General features: G+C 57.6%; 1 protein-coding gene across 8 annotated transcripts in view; it reads left to right on the top strand.

Moving 5' to 3' along the window:
• The first annotated feature begins 15985 nt into the window (after positions 1 to 15985).
• The window catches only part of TNS1 (tensin 1), a 202312-nt gene continuing 201338 nt past the window's right edge, over positions 15986 to 16959 (top strand). For 4 of the 8 annotated variants that reach the window (XM_049712750.1, XM_049712751.1, XM_049712754.1 and 1 more), the window contains exon 1: positions 15987 to 16384. In XM_049712750.1, coding sequence (XP_049568707.1) covers positions 16289 to 16384 — 96 coding nt within the window. In that variant the 5' untranslated portion in view covers positions 15987 to 16288. Of the gene's footprint in view, positions 16385 to 16959 lie in introns of all 8 variants that reach the window. The other 4 variants (XM_049712755.1, XM_049712747.1, XM_033427879.2 and 1 more) reach the window with 2 other exon arrangements.

Raw genomic sequence — 16959 nt, 5'->3', positions numbered from 1 at the left:
GTTAAGCCGCGAGGTCACCCAGGGGAGGTATGTCCCTGGCTCTCTGCCTTGTCTCTTGGCTCAGTTTCACCTGCTGCCCAGCCCAGACGTCACTCCCTCGGAGGCTGGGCAGGGGACAGGCCTGGCTTTGTTGGGACCCTGAGACCCGGGCTGGGCCTGCTGTGTCTGTCCTGCAGAGGCTGGAGGACGAGGAATGGGGGAGGCGGGAAGGGATGGCGATTCCTGGGACCTGGGGCTGTGAGGAGCCTGGCTGCAGAGTTCCTTGGCTGCCGCCTCCGGCACACCTTGGTCACGTGCCAGTTGGGGGTGCTTGGCCAAGGGTGGCAAGAGGTGGGTGGGGTCGGAAAGTGCTCCAGGGCCGCCTTCTCCTTCCTCTTCTGCTTGTTTTGCTCCTATAGCTCAGCCCGCCCCTGCCCTGGGGAGGTGAGGCAGTCTTGCCTGTAGGATCAGCATTCTTTGAGGGCCAGAGCTGGCTCTCCTCCTGGTCTCCTCTGTCTCATTTCGGCCTTCTTTCTTTCCTTAAATCTCTCTCATGCTCTAACTCTGTTTCTTTCTATATCTGGCTTGCCCATTCCTTAGGAGTTTCAAATCCCTTTTCCAGCCTCTTTCTTCCCCCCTGAGGCAGGAGGGAGGGTGGGATGGATGGCCTCTCTCTTACGCAGGAGGCAGTGTGGAGTAGTGGTACATAAGTGGCCTTCTGGGTTAAACTAAATTCAGCTTTGGGCTTTGCCCCTTCAGGGCTGTGCATCGCTGAGCGTATCATGCAACCTCTCTGTGCCTTGGTTCCCTCTGCTGCCCTTAGAAGCACTTAGAACATCATGGGGCCTATTGATAGCATTTTATAAAGAGTAGCTCTTGGTGTTGATGTCGTTATGGTTATTGAGTGATTGTCATTAGTCCAAGTCCTCTGAGAAACAAGATGGGATTAAATGTGTAAAGATTTTATTAAGGGAAATGCGTGAGTGAAAGGAAGGAGCTGGGGAAGGCTGGGAGAGCCTTCAGATGGCAATGTGAGTCTGACCCCGGGTGAAGGGGAGACAGAGGGAGCCAGAATGCGGTGGAAGGGCCCTAGACCTCCGGGCCCTCTCAGGAGAGTTCAGCAAAGTAGACAGCCAATCCAGGAACCAAAGTTGGCAGACAGGTCTCCTCACCCCCAGGAGCAGGTCTGCCTTAGAATCAGCGGTGGGGAGCAGCCCGAGGAGGCGCCCGAGGAGGCGCGGCCTCCGCAGGTGTGGATTTCAGTGCACAGCTGGGGCCCCCCCGCTCCTGCCGCAGGAGGTCTGCACGGTGCATTCCAGTGGCTGCCACAGGCGAACTCAGAGGAGGACAGGGCCTTTGGTCCTGGGGTCTGAGGTGGGTTGGGAGGGGTGGAGGGGGGTGACCCAAGGATCTGGAAGGAGGCAGCAGCAGGGGCCCCAGGCTGTCATGCTCCCCCCGGGCAGCCTCCTCACTCGGGGCCTGGCTTCAGGCTGGGTCCTGGCTGTTGAGTTAATATCGTTTAGCTTAGTCGTGCTGACGGTGTGGTGGTCCTGCTTGGAGCAGAGGGCTGACTGCACCCGGCCTTTGACTCTGCTCTCTGTTCCCCTCCCCATCTTCCCTTCCTGCCTGAGGTACCTCAGTGCTGAGGGGGAAACTGAAGCACAGGCACGCTGGGCCAGTGAGCGTTCCGGGTAGGGGCATTCAGGAATCTTAACCCCTGGACAGAGCCATCCACCTCAAAGTTCATCCTAGGAGAGGCCGGGCAGCTCGATACTACCCCTGATGCTAACCTTGGGTGTCCTCTGGGACTGGCCCGGCTGGCCCGGCTGGCCGGAGTGCGGGGCAGGGGCGCAGAGAGCCGAGCCAAGCTGTGACACCATTAGGGGAATGAAGTTGGAGTGGAAGCAAGTGTTTCTGGGCACTGAGCTGAGGCTGTCTGCGGGCGGTCGGACCGGGCCCAGCCTGGTCAGACTGTCCGCCCCCCCGCTCAGCTCCCCACCTCTGCAGACTGCACTGGGATGCGTGAGCCACCCGGATGGCCTCTTGATCCCCAGCCACTCAATATGCTAAGCAGGGCCAATTTATTCCCTTGCTTCTTCCTGGAATTGCGGCAAAGCCAGCAGGGGCTGAGTGTGTTGGAGGTAACCGGCTGGGGGGAGAGCAGTTCTCCATGGTTCTCCTGCAAGACCCCTGGGCTCCCTGTGTGACTCAGCACCGCCTCTCCCAAGGCTGGCCCTGTCGTGAAGGCAGCAGGAGCTTGGGGACAGGCAGCTGATGAGTCCTTGCTTACTGCTTCCTAGCTGGGGGCCCTGGGCAAACTAATAGTGTCTCTGAGCCTCAGCTTCCTCGCCTGTGAAATGGGCACAATAGAGCCCACCTTGCCAGGCTGTTGGAAAGAGTATATGCCAAGCTGTGGGACACAGTGGGCAGGTGGCACTGTTCAGCCCGTCCACACTCTGGTCTTGTTGGTACCTCTTTCCCTCTTTTTTCACCCTCTGCAGTCTGGACTCCTGAATCCTGAGGTCAGCTGGCGATGGGTGTGCTAGGAAGAGGCTGTTCTCAGAGCTCTGCTCTGGGGTTCAGGGATTGGGGGTGAGGGGTGGGACAGATACCAATAAAATGAGGGAGGGCTTGTAGCAGAAAAGTGTGGAACCGGGGGTGGGACTGATCTGGTTGCAAGTCTGGGCTCTGCCACTGACTAACTTTGTGAGCCTCAGTTTTCTCATCTGGGAAATGGGAATGATAACACCTGCTCGCGGGGTTAGGGAGGGGATTAAGTTGGCTGATGTAGGTCAAGTTTCCAGCACTTAGCAGACCCTCAGTAAACATCAGTTTCCTTCTCCTCCTGGAAGGGGCCTTCGTAGTCATTTGGTTGACCCCTTCTCCTCCTGGAAGGGGCCTTTGAAGTCATTTGGTTGACCCCTTCACTAGCTGGCTTGGCCAAGGGCCTCACCTCTGAGCCTCTTTCAGAAAGAGGGAGAGGGACGGGGAGAGCCTTGGGCTTAGGGTCTCTGACTTGGCAGACAGGTCAGAGATCATTTAGCAATAATGATAATAAATGTCCTTAAAACGAGCCTCACACGATGCTCACAACAACCCTGAAAAGTGATGTGAGCAGCCATTATCACCCTCTTTCACAGATGGGGAGGTTGAGGCCCAGGGAGTGACTTGTCCATGGTCTCATTACTGTAAGTGCAGAGCTGGGATGCGAGCCAGGTCTTAGGCTTCCTGGCTCTCTGCACTTGGCCCGCCTCCTGCCTCTTACCCGTTCTCTTTCTGCTGAGCAAGACAGTCTCCCTCAACTGTACTGGGGTTGGGGCTCCTCTTGTTCTCAGTGGTCTCTTGGGAGAAAGAAGTCATTGTCTTGTTTGACCAGGCAGTCCTCCTGCGACACCCCCCTTCCTGGCCTGGCCTTCAGCCTTGAAGGCATCCACCTTCCCCCCTGCCAGACCCGAGGCAGTGTCGGGAACGGGTAGGGGTTCATCTGCCTTCTTTGGGACTGGGGTGGGGTCAGTCCTGTTGCCCCGTTCATTCAGGCTGGCCAGGGAAACACAGCTGCCTTTCCCTCAGTTGCCTCTAGCAGCACCTGAGCAGCACCTGACTGCCCCCTCCAGGAAGCCACTTCTCACTCCAGCTTTCTCCTTACCCACTGAGCACAGGAGCCCTGTGCCCCACCCCTGCTTCCCCTTCCCCCTAAGCTCTCCAGCAGCCTCTGTGGCTGTGAGAACAGCCCCCATCTTGCTTCCCAGACCCACTGACCAGGAATTTCCAGCTCTGGGGTCTCCCCTCTCCTCCTCCCCTCCTCCCCCTTTTATCTCCCCCTCTGGGAGCCAGAGGCCCTTTGTGAAGTTCTTTGTGTGGATTTGAACTCCCAAGGCTGGGCAGGGTGACAAAGGGACACCCCTCTCCCCTCTCCATTGTCCCACCTCTTCTCAGGAGGCCGTGTATGTATGTGTGTCTGTGTATGCGTGTACACGTGCGTGTGTCATGTCCCAGCTTGGCCTCTTTTATACGGGCGGTGGGCAGGGAGAATCTTGAAAGGATTCGGGGATGCAGAGGAGTCTTGGGGCCCCTACACCAAGGCTGAGAGGCCCTCGTGGGAGAAAGGAGACTGGGTGCCTTTGAGGAGGGGGGTATCGGGCTTGGGAGTGATTCTCTGGCCCTGGGAGTGGGTGCTGTCACCCCTCCCCGCCCCTGGCTCTCTCTCTGGGTCTGTCATTCTGTCTGTCTCTCTTTCCTTTCCCTCCCTTGCTCCTTCTCTCTCTGCACAGCTCGCTATCTCCATCACGTCCCTCATTCTCACCCTGGCATCTGCCTTCCTTGGCACTGCCCGCCTCACCAAGGAGAGACCAGACAGGTATTCCTCCCTGCCCCTCGATGCCAGTTCCAGGGAGGCCCTGTCGCCTGCTGCCTTCCCAGTATTCTAGCCTCTTCTTGACTTCTGTCCCCAACTCAGCCCTCCTGGCCCTGACTCCCTGCCCTGGACCCCCACTCTTCCTGCCCCCCCTCGATCTACAGGGTGCTTCCTCCCAGGGGTGCTATTTCCACAGCCTTAGCTGTGGCTCCCCTTCACCCCGGCCAGCACGATGACCCCACAGTCTAGAATAACACTGAGTGGCTGGCTGCCCTCTGGGGCCTGGCTAAAAATAGACCCATGCGTGATGTGCTTTCAAGGCAGTATGGGGCAGAGGCAGGGTCCAGCCCACAGGTCCTTCACGGTCTCCTTGGGGGACATATTCCACTGGGGCCCTGGGGCCTCCCCACCACCCTGCTGTGGCCAGAAGCTTGGTTGGAGGGCCTCGGGCCCCAACGATACCTGGGAGGAACTTTCTGGTGCTGATGGGTGACACGTGGGCAGAAAGAGGCGAGCTGAGTGCCAAGATCAAACGAGGATTCCTAGCTGGTAAGTGTCGATGGTTAGGACTTGAATCCAAGCCCAGGCTGTCAGACTGCAGGCAGAGTCACTCCAGCCATAGCTGGTTTTGTTGCATGCAGGTTGAGTTAAGATGAGTTCTCACTCCCAGCTTTGCACTTCTCCTGCTTTAGACTCTGAGCAATGGCTCAGGCTCTCCAAGCATCAGCTTTCCTACCTGAACGATGGGGCCACTGCTAGGCGCATGGCTGCTGGGCCAGTGGTTGACAGGACTCCCGGGGGACGTCCATAAGCTCACCAAGCTGGCAGCCGCCGTCGTTTTCCAGCCTCAGCTGTGGAACCTCTGTCTCCTCCTGGCCCTTTGGATCTCCCCCTGTGTCTGGGTCTCCATGTCCTCTCTGGTCTCCAGATGACTCCCATCATGGACTTGGGGTCTGCAGAGCTCCTTGGAGAGGAGAGTCTGACCTCTGCCACGGTGTGCAGAGTGGGTGAAGAGGCGAGTACAGGCTGGGTGCCCCGCGTGGGCCTCCATCTGGGTTCTGTGCTTTTAAATTCCCGGGAGCTTTCTTACTGCTGCTCTCTGAATATTCTTTTTATTTTATTACAGGCAGTTCTTGTTTCATGGATGCATTTTCTTCTCTGATCTCTCTGACGATATTACTTTTTCTCAAAGTCTTCTTCCCACTGAATTTCACTTACTTTCTTCAAGTTGCTGTTGGTCTCCATTGCTTCTCCGCTAAGCTTTCCTCAGATGCCTGGGAGCCTGGGTTTTCCACTTATATTTTAAGCGGAACATTAAAGGGTGGATTCTTTGCGCTGGGGGTGGGGATGGACCAGCTGAGGGCTTCACTGCCTCTCAGGTGTCCAGCTGGGCTGCTGTATCAGGGAAACTGCTGTCAATATCTTTGGGTCTCTCCTCTTGGGCTTGCCGGATCTCCAGAGAAGTTTTCACTTTTCTGCCTCGGGGCAGGGACGGGCCCGACAGCCTCATATTCGGTAAACACTCACTTGACCCCCTCTTTTCTATTAGTACTCATGCCCTCAACCGCCTGGTGGCCCTGGGGCCAGAGCCCGCTGTCTTACCCTTTCCAGGGAATAAATCTCCTGTCTTCTGGTAGGGGTCAGGGAGAGGATCTGGAAATCTAACCACTTCTTCAGTGTCCTACCAATCCTGGTTCAGGTTCACATTCACCGCCGCCGCTCACCCCCCACCAAGGTATTCCAATGCCACGGATCCTGAGCCTTGGAGGGGTTCTGCATTGAAGCATCTGGTGGCTTCCTGGCTTTCCCGCAGCCAGCTCAGGGTTTAGGTTTCTCAGGCTCACAGTTCCCACACATCCATCTGCTCTCCAACTCCCAGAATCTTGACATTGTTGTCAGGGGTGATAATCAAAATATTTAACAAGAGATCCTAGGGACTGCGCTGAGAGGCTGGAGAGGGTCCTGAGGCCCCTTACGAGACAAGAAGTAGCCTTTTTGGGTCCAGGCGAGGGGCTAGAGCATTGGGACGGCGGGTGTGCAGTAACTACTTACCCACTGGACCAGGAGTATTTTAGTTCTTAACAACCGCATCGCTCCTGTAGTCTCCTCTCCCTCTTTTTGGTTCTTTTTTTGACCCTCCAGGCTTTATGCTTTCCTTAAAACAACACCAACTTTCCTGTTGCTTTAGAGGAGTTTCAAGAGGCAGCAGGTAAAACGTGTGTGTTCAATCAGCCGACTTCCCCGGAAGTATCCACTTCGCTCCTTTGGGCTGGGGCCTCCTTTACCTGCCGTGGAGTGAGGCTGGCAGGAATGCTGTGACTGGTGAGGAGGGCTGCAAGATGCAGCCTTTTCTTCACCCAGATGCAGGGGATCCTCCACTCCCTTCCTCCTAAATCAGCTCTCTTAGTTATGGCCTTGAGGCCATTGATGAGATGTGAGGTGTGAAGCCACCAGCAGGTGTGAAAAGAGCAGCAGAAGGGCTGGAGGTCAGACATTAGGAAGCACTTCCCGGCAGCCAGGGCTGTGAAGCCAGAGAACAGGATGATCTGGGGAGGCTCTGAAGTCTCCCTTCTGGAAGAACTTCAAGCCAGGAGGGCCCTTGGTTGACCTGGGCTGGAGGGGATCTCCGGGAAGGCAGGGGGCTGACCGGGACGATCCCTGTGGGCCTTGCTGCCTGACCTGCCCCCATGACTGTTGATCTTTTGATTTCCCTTTGCTGCCGCCCTTCCTGTTTTCATCAGTAGAAAGCTTCTCTCCATGGGACGCACGGTCCCCCCTTCTGTGGGGTTAAGGGATAACCCCTTGTGGAAGAGGAAGTTTGGGGTGTGAGGGGCAGAGATATAAGGAGGTCTGGGGATCTAGAAAGAGACTTAAGGGTAGGGCGAGGCCCCAGGAGGGCCCCCTCCCTGGGTCCCAAGGCTGGAGGGGGAGGGGCCTCCTTCAAGGAGATGGGGGTCTCAAGGACGAAGACTGGGGTGGTTCTTACCTCCAGGGCAGCCCTGCACTGACATCTCCTTATAGTCAAGCAGGGCATAGACAAAGAATTCCCTGCAAAGTAACCTCATTTGCATCCTCTTCTGCATCCAATTTGCAAGCTATTTGGGGTCCAAAATGGCCAGAAGTTTCCATTGGCACCTGTGTTTCTTCCTCCAGGGGTACTCAGCTCTACCCGCTTCCACTCCTTCCTGTCCTGGTCCCCCACTCCTCATCGACAGAGTCCCCGCCCTGGACCTTTGGCTCCAGGACCCTCACCTTGTCCTGTAGGGGCGTGTTGTATGTGTGTCCATGTATGCTGTACACAGTCCCTCTCTTTCCAGCCTCACGTTTTCTTCCTTCCTTTGGCCCCTTAAACAAAATATAGCCCATTTCTAACCAGGGCCCAGCCCTTTCTTACGAACTTTCAGCCACAATAATGGGGCTCCATCAGCCTTTCCCTAAGAGGGCTCCGCCCTGCCCTCCAAGCTGCTTCACCACTCCCACCACCTCTATCCCCATCCTCAGCCTCTGCACACTTTCCTCTGCCTCCCAGAGACAGAAACTTAACAAAGGGGACAATCTGGGGTTAGACAGAACCAGGTGTGAGTGGCCTAGGTGAGGCCTGGTTGAGGAAGATGTTTCTGGTGGATGAGGGGTAGATGTCTGCATGGGAAGTGTTCCCCTACCTCAGGGATCTAAGATGGCCACGGACGATGGGAATGGGTTTTAGTTTTGGCAAGAGAATCCATACAGAAGGTGCTGGACTGAGTAACGCTGGAGATTTGGGGACCGGGGTGGGGCAGGGCCGGCCTGTTTTCCTGTTAAAGTGAACAGGAACTTCTAATACTGAGGTATTATGCTAAGTCATAGGAAGTTGAAGACTCCAACGTGACTTGGGGTTTAGAAGAGGAGAGTGGGGGAATAGTAGGGTGAGAACAGAGGCCTCTCTGGCACTGTGGTGCCTTACTGGAAGTTCTGCCTGTTGTCTAACTTGAGTATTTCATGCTTAGTCCTGACAGTTTCCTCCTGATTATCCTCAGTGGGGGCGGGAAGCTCAGGAACTCACCGCTGTGCTTTCTTTTCTGTCTCCCCTGCTCGAGAGGCATCCTTCAGTTCCTCCCTCTTCCTGAGTTCCAGCCTCTTCTGGGCTTATGTGCCCCCATTCCACCTCTCTCCTGGCCTGCTTCCAGCATCTTCCTAACAATGCTGTTCTGGCTTCATCCTGCTGGGACTCCTGGCTCCTCTTCCTCGGGCTTCCATTCCCCGGATGGCAGTGTGCACTGTGTGTTCCAGACAGGGTGCTCTTGCCCAGGGCTCTGGCGGAGAGCATCTGTCTGGAGGGGGTGGGGTGTGTAGTATGCAGCTAGGAGACCCAGGAAGGGTTTCGGGGTGGGTGAATTTGCTTTTACAGTCACCCCAGCGTGTCCCTCCTGGACCCAGGTTCTGAGATATTTGTCCAGTAGCTCCAAAGAATGCCTGGATGAGTTGGGTCCAGTGGCAGGCATTTTCACATTTAATTTAATCCTCACAACTACCCATGAGGTTGGGATCCTTGTCTCCATTTTATAGAAGAGGAAATAGGCTCAGAATAGAGAAATAACCTCTTCAAGGTCACATAGCTGGTAAGTGTCAGGGCCAGGATTCGGACCTTGGTCTCTCTGGTTTTCACCTCAGTCTTTCTCTTTGGGAGGTGACGCTTCCCATATGTGTCCCCTGGCATGCTCTCAACTGCACTGGGAAGAAAAGCAAATGCAACACTGCCTGTTCCCCAGATGAGGACACTGGGGCTCCCAGGGGGGCTGTGCCCCAAGCCTAGTCTGGGGTGCCTCCTCCTACCCTTGGGTCCGAGTCCTTACCCCTCACGGCTTCATGACTCTGTTCGTCCATCCACAGGGCTGCGATGGGGCGGGGGAGGCTGCATCCGTAAACTCATTCTCTCTGGTCTGACTGGGGCCAGGCCTGCTCTGCTCTATCCAGAAGCTCCCAGACAGAGTGAGAATAGGACATGCCAGAAGCCAGGTTCAGGTGGATCACAGAGGGGGTCTGGGACCCTTTTAGGAGGGGGAAGAGGAAGCTGCGTTGTACCATTCAGGTCACGGGAGCAAATGGAAATCTGCAGCCCCAGGAGAGCCTCCAGCCTTGACCTGAAGGGATGCAGGGATTCTACCCACATCTGATGCAGGGTCCAGCCCGGGTGCACTGACGTGCCGGCTCTCCTGGCTTCTGTGGAGTGGAGAAGGATTCACATCTGGGGGTGCTCAAGGTCCTCCCAAGAGCTTGTTCAGGGCCTGCCCCCCTGGACCAGCTGTGGCCTTCTCCTAGTCAGGAAGCAAGTGCCCTGACAGCCTTAGCCCAGATCTGGCTTCTGACTACAGGGGCTGCAGCTGGGCCCTTGAGGGTCTCAGCTCAGACTCTGCTCTGTGTCTGCCCCTTCAGTGGTCTGAGTCTGGGCTGGCGGGAGTCCCTGGAGCCCCAGGCCCTGCTTGCTTCCAGAACCTGTAGATGAGGCCATGTCACCTTGTTTCGTGCCTCGGTTTCCCTGGCAGCCTGACTGGTGACACACCATGCTTCCTCTCCTCTTTCTTTATTCCTGTCCTCCCCCCACTCCCCTGATGCTGGCCCTCCCTCCGCACTGCTCTTTGTGAGATGGTCGGAGCTCTCCACCTTCCTCTTGTCTTCTTGTCTCCCGACTTCCTTCGCCCTCTGTTTGCTGGTCCCCTCCCCACTCACACCGGCTTTCGCTCACTTCTCTGGTCATTGGCAGTCCCAGCCCCACTGCCTTTTCCATCTTGGATGTCTCTCTTGAAAGCTCGGTTTCCCCACTCGTGTCCTCACGTCCATCTTGGGCTCCACCTGGGATCTGTCTCGGTGGCCTGGCTCCTCCTGGCCCTCCTTCCTTCTCACAGCTCCCTGGACGTCTGCAGGGCGCGGACTGAGGGCCCTGGGATGAGTGGGGACTGGAGGGTCCTGGGGTCTCATTTCCTGGCCTCTCTCCCATTTCCTCACTTTGCAGAAACAGTGTAGGGGGTGGGCCCAGGAGAGGAGCCCAGTGTGATGTCGTGGCTGGAGAGGGGTGAGGGGCGCCAGGGAGCGGGATAGAGGAAGGTTGTCAGGTGAGAATAGGGGGGTAGGAGGGATCTGCTTATCTGTCTGTATCTACCTCCGTTTGCCTCTCTCTTTGATGCCTCTTGCTGTCCGCCAGTCACTGTCACTATCTTTGCCTTTTTGGGTCATCTTGGTTCTTTGGACTGGGGGCTTTAACCCAGCTCCTTTCCTCGGGTACCTTCCACACCCAGCTGCCCTCTCTGTCCAGTTCAGGGGCAGTCAGTGGGCTGCTTTCCCAGGACGGGGAGGGGGCTGTGTGGGAGAGGGCGGGGGTGGGGTGGACGGTAATTGTATCAGCTGGTTCTGATGCAATTGGGCTTCCCAGACTGGACCTTCCCCTGCCCCTCCTTCCCCCCTCTCCTCCTGCCCTCTCCATTCATCTCACTCCCTCTCCCGGTTCCATCAGAATAAATTAGACAGTCCCTGCTTTAATCTCATTGCGGGAGCCTGGGCTCAGACCCAGCAGCCCAGCTCCTCGGTCTGCAGTCTCCATGCTAGGCCCTGCAATGAACACCCCAGGGGCAGAGGGATGACCAGGATGACTGCAGGCCTCTGTTCTCACTTCTCCACCCCTAGATGCTATGGCTTGCCCGGAAAGGCGGCCCAGGCCTCGGGCTCCCCAGTGGGTCAATACCCACCATCGCTCCAGGTCTGTCCCCACCCTTCCCCCACCCATTTATCATGTCAGCTGCTGGGTGGTGATGGAAGTCATCTGGAAAGGGGCCCAGAGGACCCAGGATTTTCAGCCTGCAGAATAGAGAGGGGTGGAGGTGGGGTGGGGATGGGGGCTTGAATAATGAGCTGCCAGTGTCTGAAGGCATTTATTGTGCAGAGAGAGTGACCAAGTCGTTCTTCCCCAGGCAAGGCAGTCTAAGAGGAAATGGTCTGGAATTTGAGAGCAGGGATGGAGGTTAGATATCAAGAGGAACTTCCTGCCTGTGCTGGGTCAGAGACCTGGGTTAGTAGCGGTAAAGGGGAGAAAGAGAACGTATGGGCTCACCTCCTCGGAATATCTATAAGAGGGGAAACATTTCCTCTCCTCTCCCTCCTCTCCCGCCTCTGCAGTGTTGTGCTGTGGAAGAGCAAAGAGCCAGGAATGGAGGGCTTTGATCCATTCTGGTTCTGCCACTTTTTGGTTGTGTGACTCCTGGCAAGTCAGCTTTTTGCCTCTCTGGGCCTCAGTGTCCTCCTGTGTCAATCATGTGCTGTCAGGGTGGGGGGCAGGGGGAGGCACGGGGTCTCTTTCAAGTTTAACTGGAACCGGTACTGGACGTTTGGGAGCAGAATAAGGAGGTGGCCCCTCATCAGGGGTGGAGTAGGGATGCGTAGAGATCCCACTGTCCTGGTGCAGTAGCTGTAAGAATCTGGAAGATGACACTGCCCAGTGGCCGAAGTCCAGGGCTGCGGCAGGGACTCTGGATTTAGAAGCAGGAACGGCCTGCCTTTCTTCTTTCTTGTATTCATGCAGTCAACCTACCACTCCACCAAGTAACTCACGTTTATCGACTCTGCACCCAGCACCATGCTGAGTGCTGAGTGCTGGGTGCTGAGTGCTGAGTGCTCGGTGCTGGGTGCTGGGTGCTGAGTGCTGGGTGCTGGGTGCTGAGTGCTGAGTGCTGGGTGCTGAGTGCTGGGTGCTGGGACTGCAACCATGAATGACTGCCAGGATCCTCTGGGAGCCGACAGTCTGGGGGAGGGGGTGAAACAGTGAGGAAGTGAGCAAATCTATCAATAAGTGCTATGTGCTCTGAAGACATGAACTTACTGGTGTCACACAGACTGGGAGCTGGCGCGATGGAAGGACTTTAGTGGGGTGATCCGAGAAGGTGACATTGGAGCCCATATGAGATGGGACCCCCAGCTCTGGAGGGACCCCAGTTCTGTTGCTGTGTGCGAGTCCTCGACCTTGAATGTGGCTGGGTAGTTTAACCATGAGTGGGGCTGGTGAAATCCGTCCCTGGTGGCAGTGTTGAGGCTCTGGGGACGCCAGTCTTTGAGGTGAGACCCAAGTCGGAGCCCCCTGGGGGCCGCCGGAGGAATTGCTGTGGCTGGGAGGGTGGTGAAATCAACTCTAGCTGTGAGCAAGCACGTGGGGGGCTGGGCCTGCCGGAGCTGTCCCCATCTGATGGAGGAGGAAGGCTGGGGGCCTCCAGGGAGGGGGCTTGTGCATGTCTCTTGGTGTGAAAGCAAGACCCAGAGCCTCCGATCAGATGCCCAAGCCATTCTTCCTTCACAGGAGCCGCCTTTGTCTCGCCACAGACAAAACCAGCCGGGGGCACTGTGGCCCTGGGGACATGGGACAGAGGCGAATCTGTGCTTACCCTGTCCCCAGGGAGCTGGTGGCTGTGACCTGCTCTCTTGTTTCCCTGACACCTTCTCTGGATGCCTCTGGGAAGTTTCCCGTTCTTCTCCCACTTCTCAGGGGTGGTGGGGAGCAGGGGGGACGGGGGGGCGGAGCAGCCCCCTTTCTGTGAATGTGGCCTCCATCCTACCTGGCTCTAGACTCTGGAATCTCCTCCTTGGCCTGGACTCAGAATCCGGGTCTCTGGGCTGTGTGAACAAGAGTGGGGTTTGGAGAAGAAATTCCTTCTCCTTCCAGCCGTGGCCAGGCCCACATCCAGCCCTGCTTAGCAGTCTGGACTCTAGCTGAGGAGGCAGAGGGAGGAAGGGCTGGGGTCCCAGGGGTGACAGGGAGACAGGCCTGGGGGTCTGTGGGAGCCTGGACCGGGCAGGGGAGACAAAGCGTCCCCAGAGGATTGGTTAACCCTCCGAGGACGGTGGCCAGCTTTTCACAAGCTCCACTGGGGAGGCCGAGGTGAGGAGCTGGGGGTCTGTTGTCAGGTACCCACATGGGGGCTGCAGAGAGGTTGGGGTCTGACATGAGGCTCCTGTGACAGAGCAGACCCTGCCCAGACTCATCCCTATCCGTGGTCCCCTATGTGTGAACATCTGCGTCTGATCCATTCTGTGAAATCCTGCATCTCTGACCCTGACGCCTGGGGGCCTGGAAGGAGAGATGGGGGATGGGATGCAAGAACCTACCAGATGCACCTTCTGGTGCTTTGAGTGCTTTGAGGAGAAAGAAACTGAAATTGAAAGACGAACTTCTGAGATTGGACCCCCCTCCCCACCTTCACAAAAGTTGAAAGAGGAAGCATGGGGATCCTTGCCAAAGCCTTCCAGGAGGTTCTGGGGATCCTGCAGCTGCTTTCTTCAGGGTTCTGATCTCCCTTGGTGATGAAAACAGAACAGAGGACATGTGACTTCCCATGAGGCACCAAACTCCCGAGGACACATTTCCGCGTCCTGCCTTGGGGGCAGGATTTCGTTCAGGAGCCGCAACAACGCTGGGCACGAAGCTCTGTGGAGGTGTGGTGGGACCAAGGGCTGGGAGGAGGGAGCTGGGGAGAAGCCCAGGCAGTGCTGGGCCTGGCTTCCTGTCTCTGTCAGCTATGGGCTCTTCCCTTCCTCTCTGGAGGGTCACTGGCTTAAGGACACCTCCTGCTGGCCGGTAGATGAAATGAAGGCCCCTCGGCCCTTCTGAGCCCTTTTATCGGGATCTCCTTGTAGGGAAGGGCTGAACCTAGAAATCACTTCCTTCTCTTTCCTCCCATCTGCTCTTCCTTCCTTCTGTTTGATGAGTGCCTTTCATGTTCTTGGCGCTGAGAAGTCTTAAGAATCCTCTTAGAGAAAATCACCTTGTCCTTCTCTCTTACTCTAGGCAGGTCCACACTTCAGCCCACTGGCGGAACTTCCTTCTGTTTGAAAAATTCAGCCAGTGATTCCTTTTGAGTAAACTTCCACGTGCTGTGGATTAAGCCCAGTTTCCTAACGTCTCACAACGCAGCCATTTCCTCTGGCGCCAGGGTGGGGAGGCTGTGAAGATTGCAGGCCCCCCCAAAGAGGAGGAAGGGCCCCTCTGCAGGCCTGGCATGGACTTCAGCAGTGCCAGGCACTTCCCTGGAGGTCATGGGCAAGAGCAAAGGCAGGGCCTGCTAGGGAGGGGCTCGCGTATTACCTCTCCGCCTGCTTCTGTGACGCCCCCTCCCGCTTTCATCCGGGGCCTAAGTGGTGGTGTGTACCGGAAGACAGCGAGGGACCCTTTTTTTGGGCGCTGTTGAGGGCTGAGGGCCCCAGTGTCTGTCTTTCCTCGTGTCTCTAGCCACGCACCAGCAGGGCCCCCTTCCCCCCACCCTCACTGTGTTCCTGCCAACCTCCCCCAAAGCGCTGCACCTCACTGCCTTGTCTCATGGTGGGGAGATGAACTGGGGAGGGGGAGGGCCTGAGAAGTCCCATCGGGTGGGGGGAGCTTGGAGGCAGGAGTAAGCTTGCTGAGAAACTCTGCATGTCGGGAAGGAGACCTTGCCTGGAGCCCCTGCAATGCTGGCTCTGTGTCCCCAACCTTCCCTGAGGAAGAAGGACAGCATTGTCTCCCTGAGGACAGAGAGATGGCATTGCCAGGAAAAACAGCCCCGGTACAGTGCCCAGGGAAGCCCAGGCCCGGGAGTGCAGGCAGCGGTGGGAGGCGGCGCGCGGGGGTTGGGAGCGCCCTGGCTGGGCTCCAGTGGTCTGTTGCTGTGGAGGAGGCCCTGGCAGGGTCCTGCTCGCAGCAGCCGCAGCTCTCCCGCCCTTTTTCTTTCTGGGCTTGGCTGGCTGGCTCCCCTCCCAGTTTCTCTGCAGGGACAGAACCAGGGGCAGAGCTCACAGCCGCCTCTTTCCACCTCCCCGAAGTCTGTCTGTGGGTCTCCCTCTGCCTTTGTCTCTCTGCGTCTTCTCTCCCTCTCTCCAGAGTCCAGCGCCTCCTCTCACCTGTCTCTTCCTCCCCCTCCCTGGTTCCAGGGTCACAGTATGGTGACCCCCAAACAATTTTCCTGAGAGGCCCCCAACCCCTGTTCACATCCTCTGAGCACAGCAGAGGCAGAGAAGGGTCCCTGTTCTCCAGTGGCGGCCATGGGGCAGGACGTGATGGGATGTGGCACACCCTGAACCCGGAGTGGGAGGTTCAGCCGTAGCTGTGGGGGGCGCAGCCAGCTCTCATCAGTCTGAGTTGGTTCAGCCTCTTAGGCAGGGGCGCTTCCAGCTTATGGGGGCGTTTGGATGCTCAGAGCTCCCTCCTGTAGTTGGCTGGAGAGAGATCCAGGCAGAGGAGTCGAGGTGTGGCCAGGGTCAGAGGTTGGTGAGTTGGGACAGCCCGTCCAGGTTGTGTTCTGTGACCTGACGTGCATGCCAGGCCCACGGATGTTTCAGCTTCAGTCATGGAAGCCGGAGGTCTCCGTTTAAGTTAATCACATTATGCTCTGGGGAGCAATGTGGAAATTAGAGTGAGGTCTGGAGGGAATCGGCACACACAGACGCACACAGCACACTCACACACTCACTGCAGCTTGGAGCACAATGCTGCCGCCACCGCCGCTGCGCCTTCCCCGCAGGTGGTCGCCTGGCGCCTGGCACCGCCTCTGCTCTGCCGCTCAGCCTCTCCTGCGAACCTCTCCCCGAGCCTCCTCCGAAGTTGCCGGGGTGCCTGCGCCCGCCCCCGCCCCCCCGCCCCCCCCCCCCCCGCCCCCACAGCCCGTGTCACAACGAGGGGAGGAGAGAGGCAGCAGCTGGAGGAAGTCCCCGAGGGTGGAAGCGCCCTGTAGCGCCCGCGTCTCCCGCCGGGGCTTCCGGGGGAGATGGAGCCACGTCGGGGCCGCGCCTCGGGGGCCCCGTCGAGCTCCTCTCGCTAGAGGGGCCGGGACACTCGGACTGCTCCTGCGGGGCTGAGCATCCGGGAGACCACGGGGCGGGTCTCTCGCCTTCCGCCTCACCACCTCCCCGGAGCAGCCGGTCCTGCTTCCGACCCTTGCGCCCGGGGCGCGCACGTCGGGATTAAACATGACTCAGATGAGCTGGTGCTTCTCCTGCGTGATTCGATGGAGCAAGTACCTCTTCTCCTGCTTCCTGCCCCTGCGCTTCTGCCTCCGCAGACAGGTAAACTCACCTGGCATCTGCCCCACCCCTCCCCGACAGGCACTCTCCTCCCTCGGTCACCTAGGCGCCAGGTTTATCACCCTCTCGCTGCCCTCAGGGACACCCATCTTGACCGCTGTCAGCGTGGCTTTCATGAGAGTTTAGGGACTCCTGGGGGAGCCCCCACTCATGCATGGATCCACAAGGGGGAGTGGCTGCCTCACCGCCAGGGCACAGCATCTTGGAAGTCTGAAGGATAACACTGGAGTCTGTGCGAGGGTGCTGGAGAGCTGGGCACAGAAGAACATTTCTGGGGGCTTTAAGCATCCCTCTCAAGTTTCTGTGGGAAGGGAGGGCAAGTTCCCGGAAATGTCTCTTTTTTCCCCCGGATGGGTTCAGAGGATTCAGAGTTAAGGCTGAGATGTAACAGAGTGAGATGGAAATGAAGCTGGTGGACGTCAGGAGGGATTTCCTATCTATTCAGGGGGATGGGGGGACCAGGGAACCAGACATGGAAAGGACGGGGGCTGGGGTAGTAGCTGGCTTAATGAGGGAGGAGGGGTCTGGTGGGACCCCCAGTGCTGTGGATGGGCGTG

The sequence above is a fragment of the Orcinus orca genome, chromosome 7 (assembly GCF_937001465.1).
Source record: "Orcinus orca chromosome 7, mOrcOrc1.1, whole genome shotgun sequence".
In the NCBI taxonomy this organism is placed as follows: Eukaryota; Metazoa; Chordata; class Mammalia; order Artiodactyla; family Delphinidae; genus Orcinus; species Orcinus orca.
Note: the sequence above shows the minus strand (reverse complement) of the source record. Positions and strands in the feature narration are given on the sequence as shown.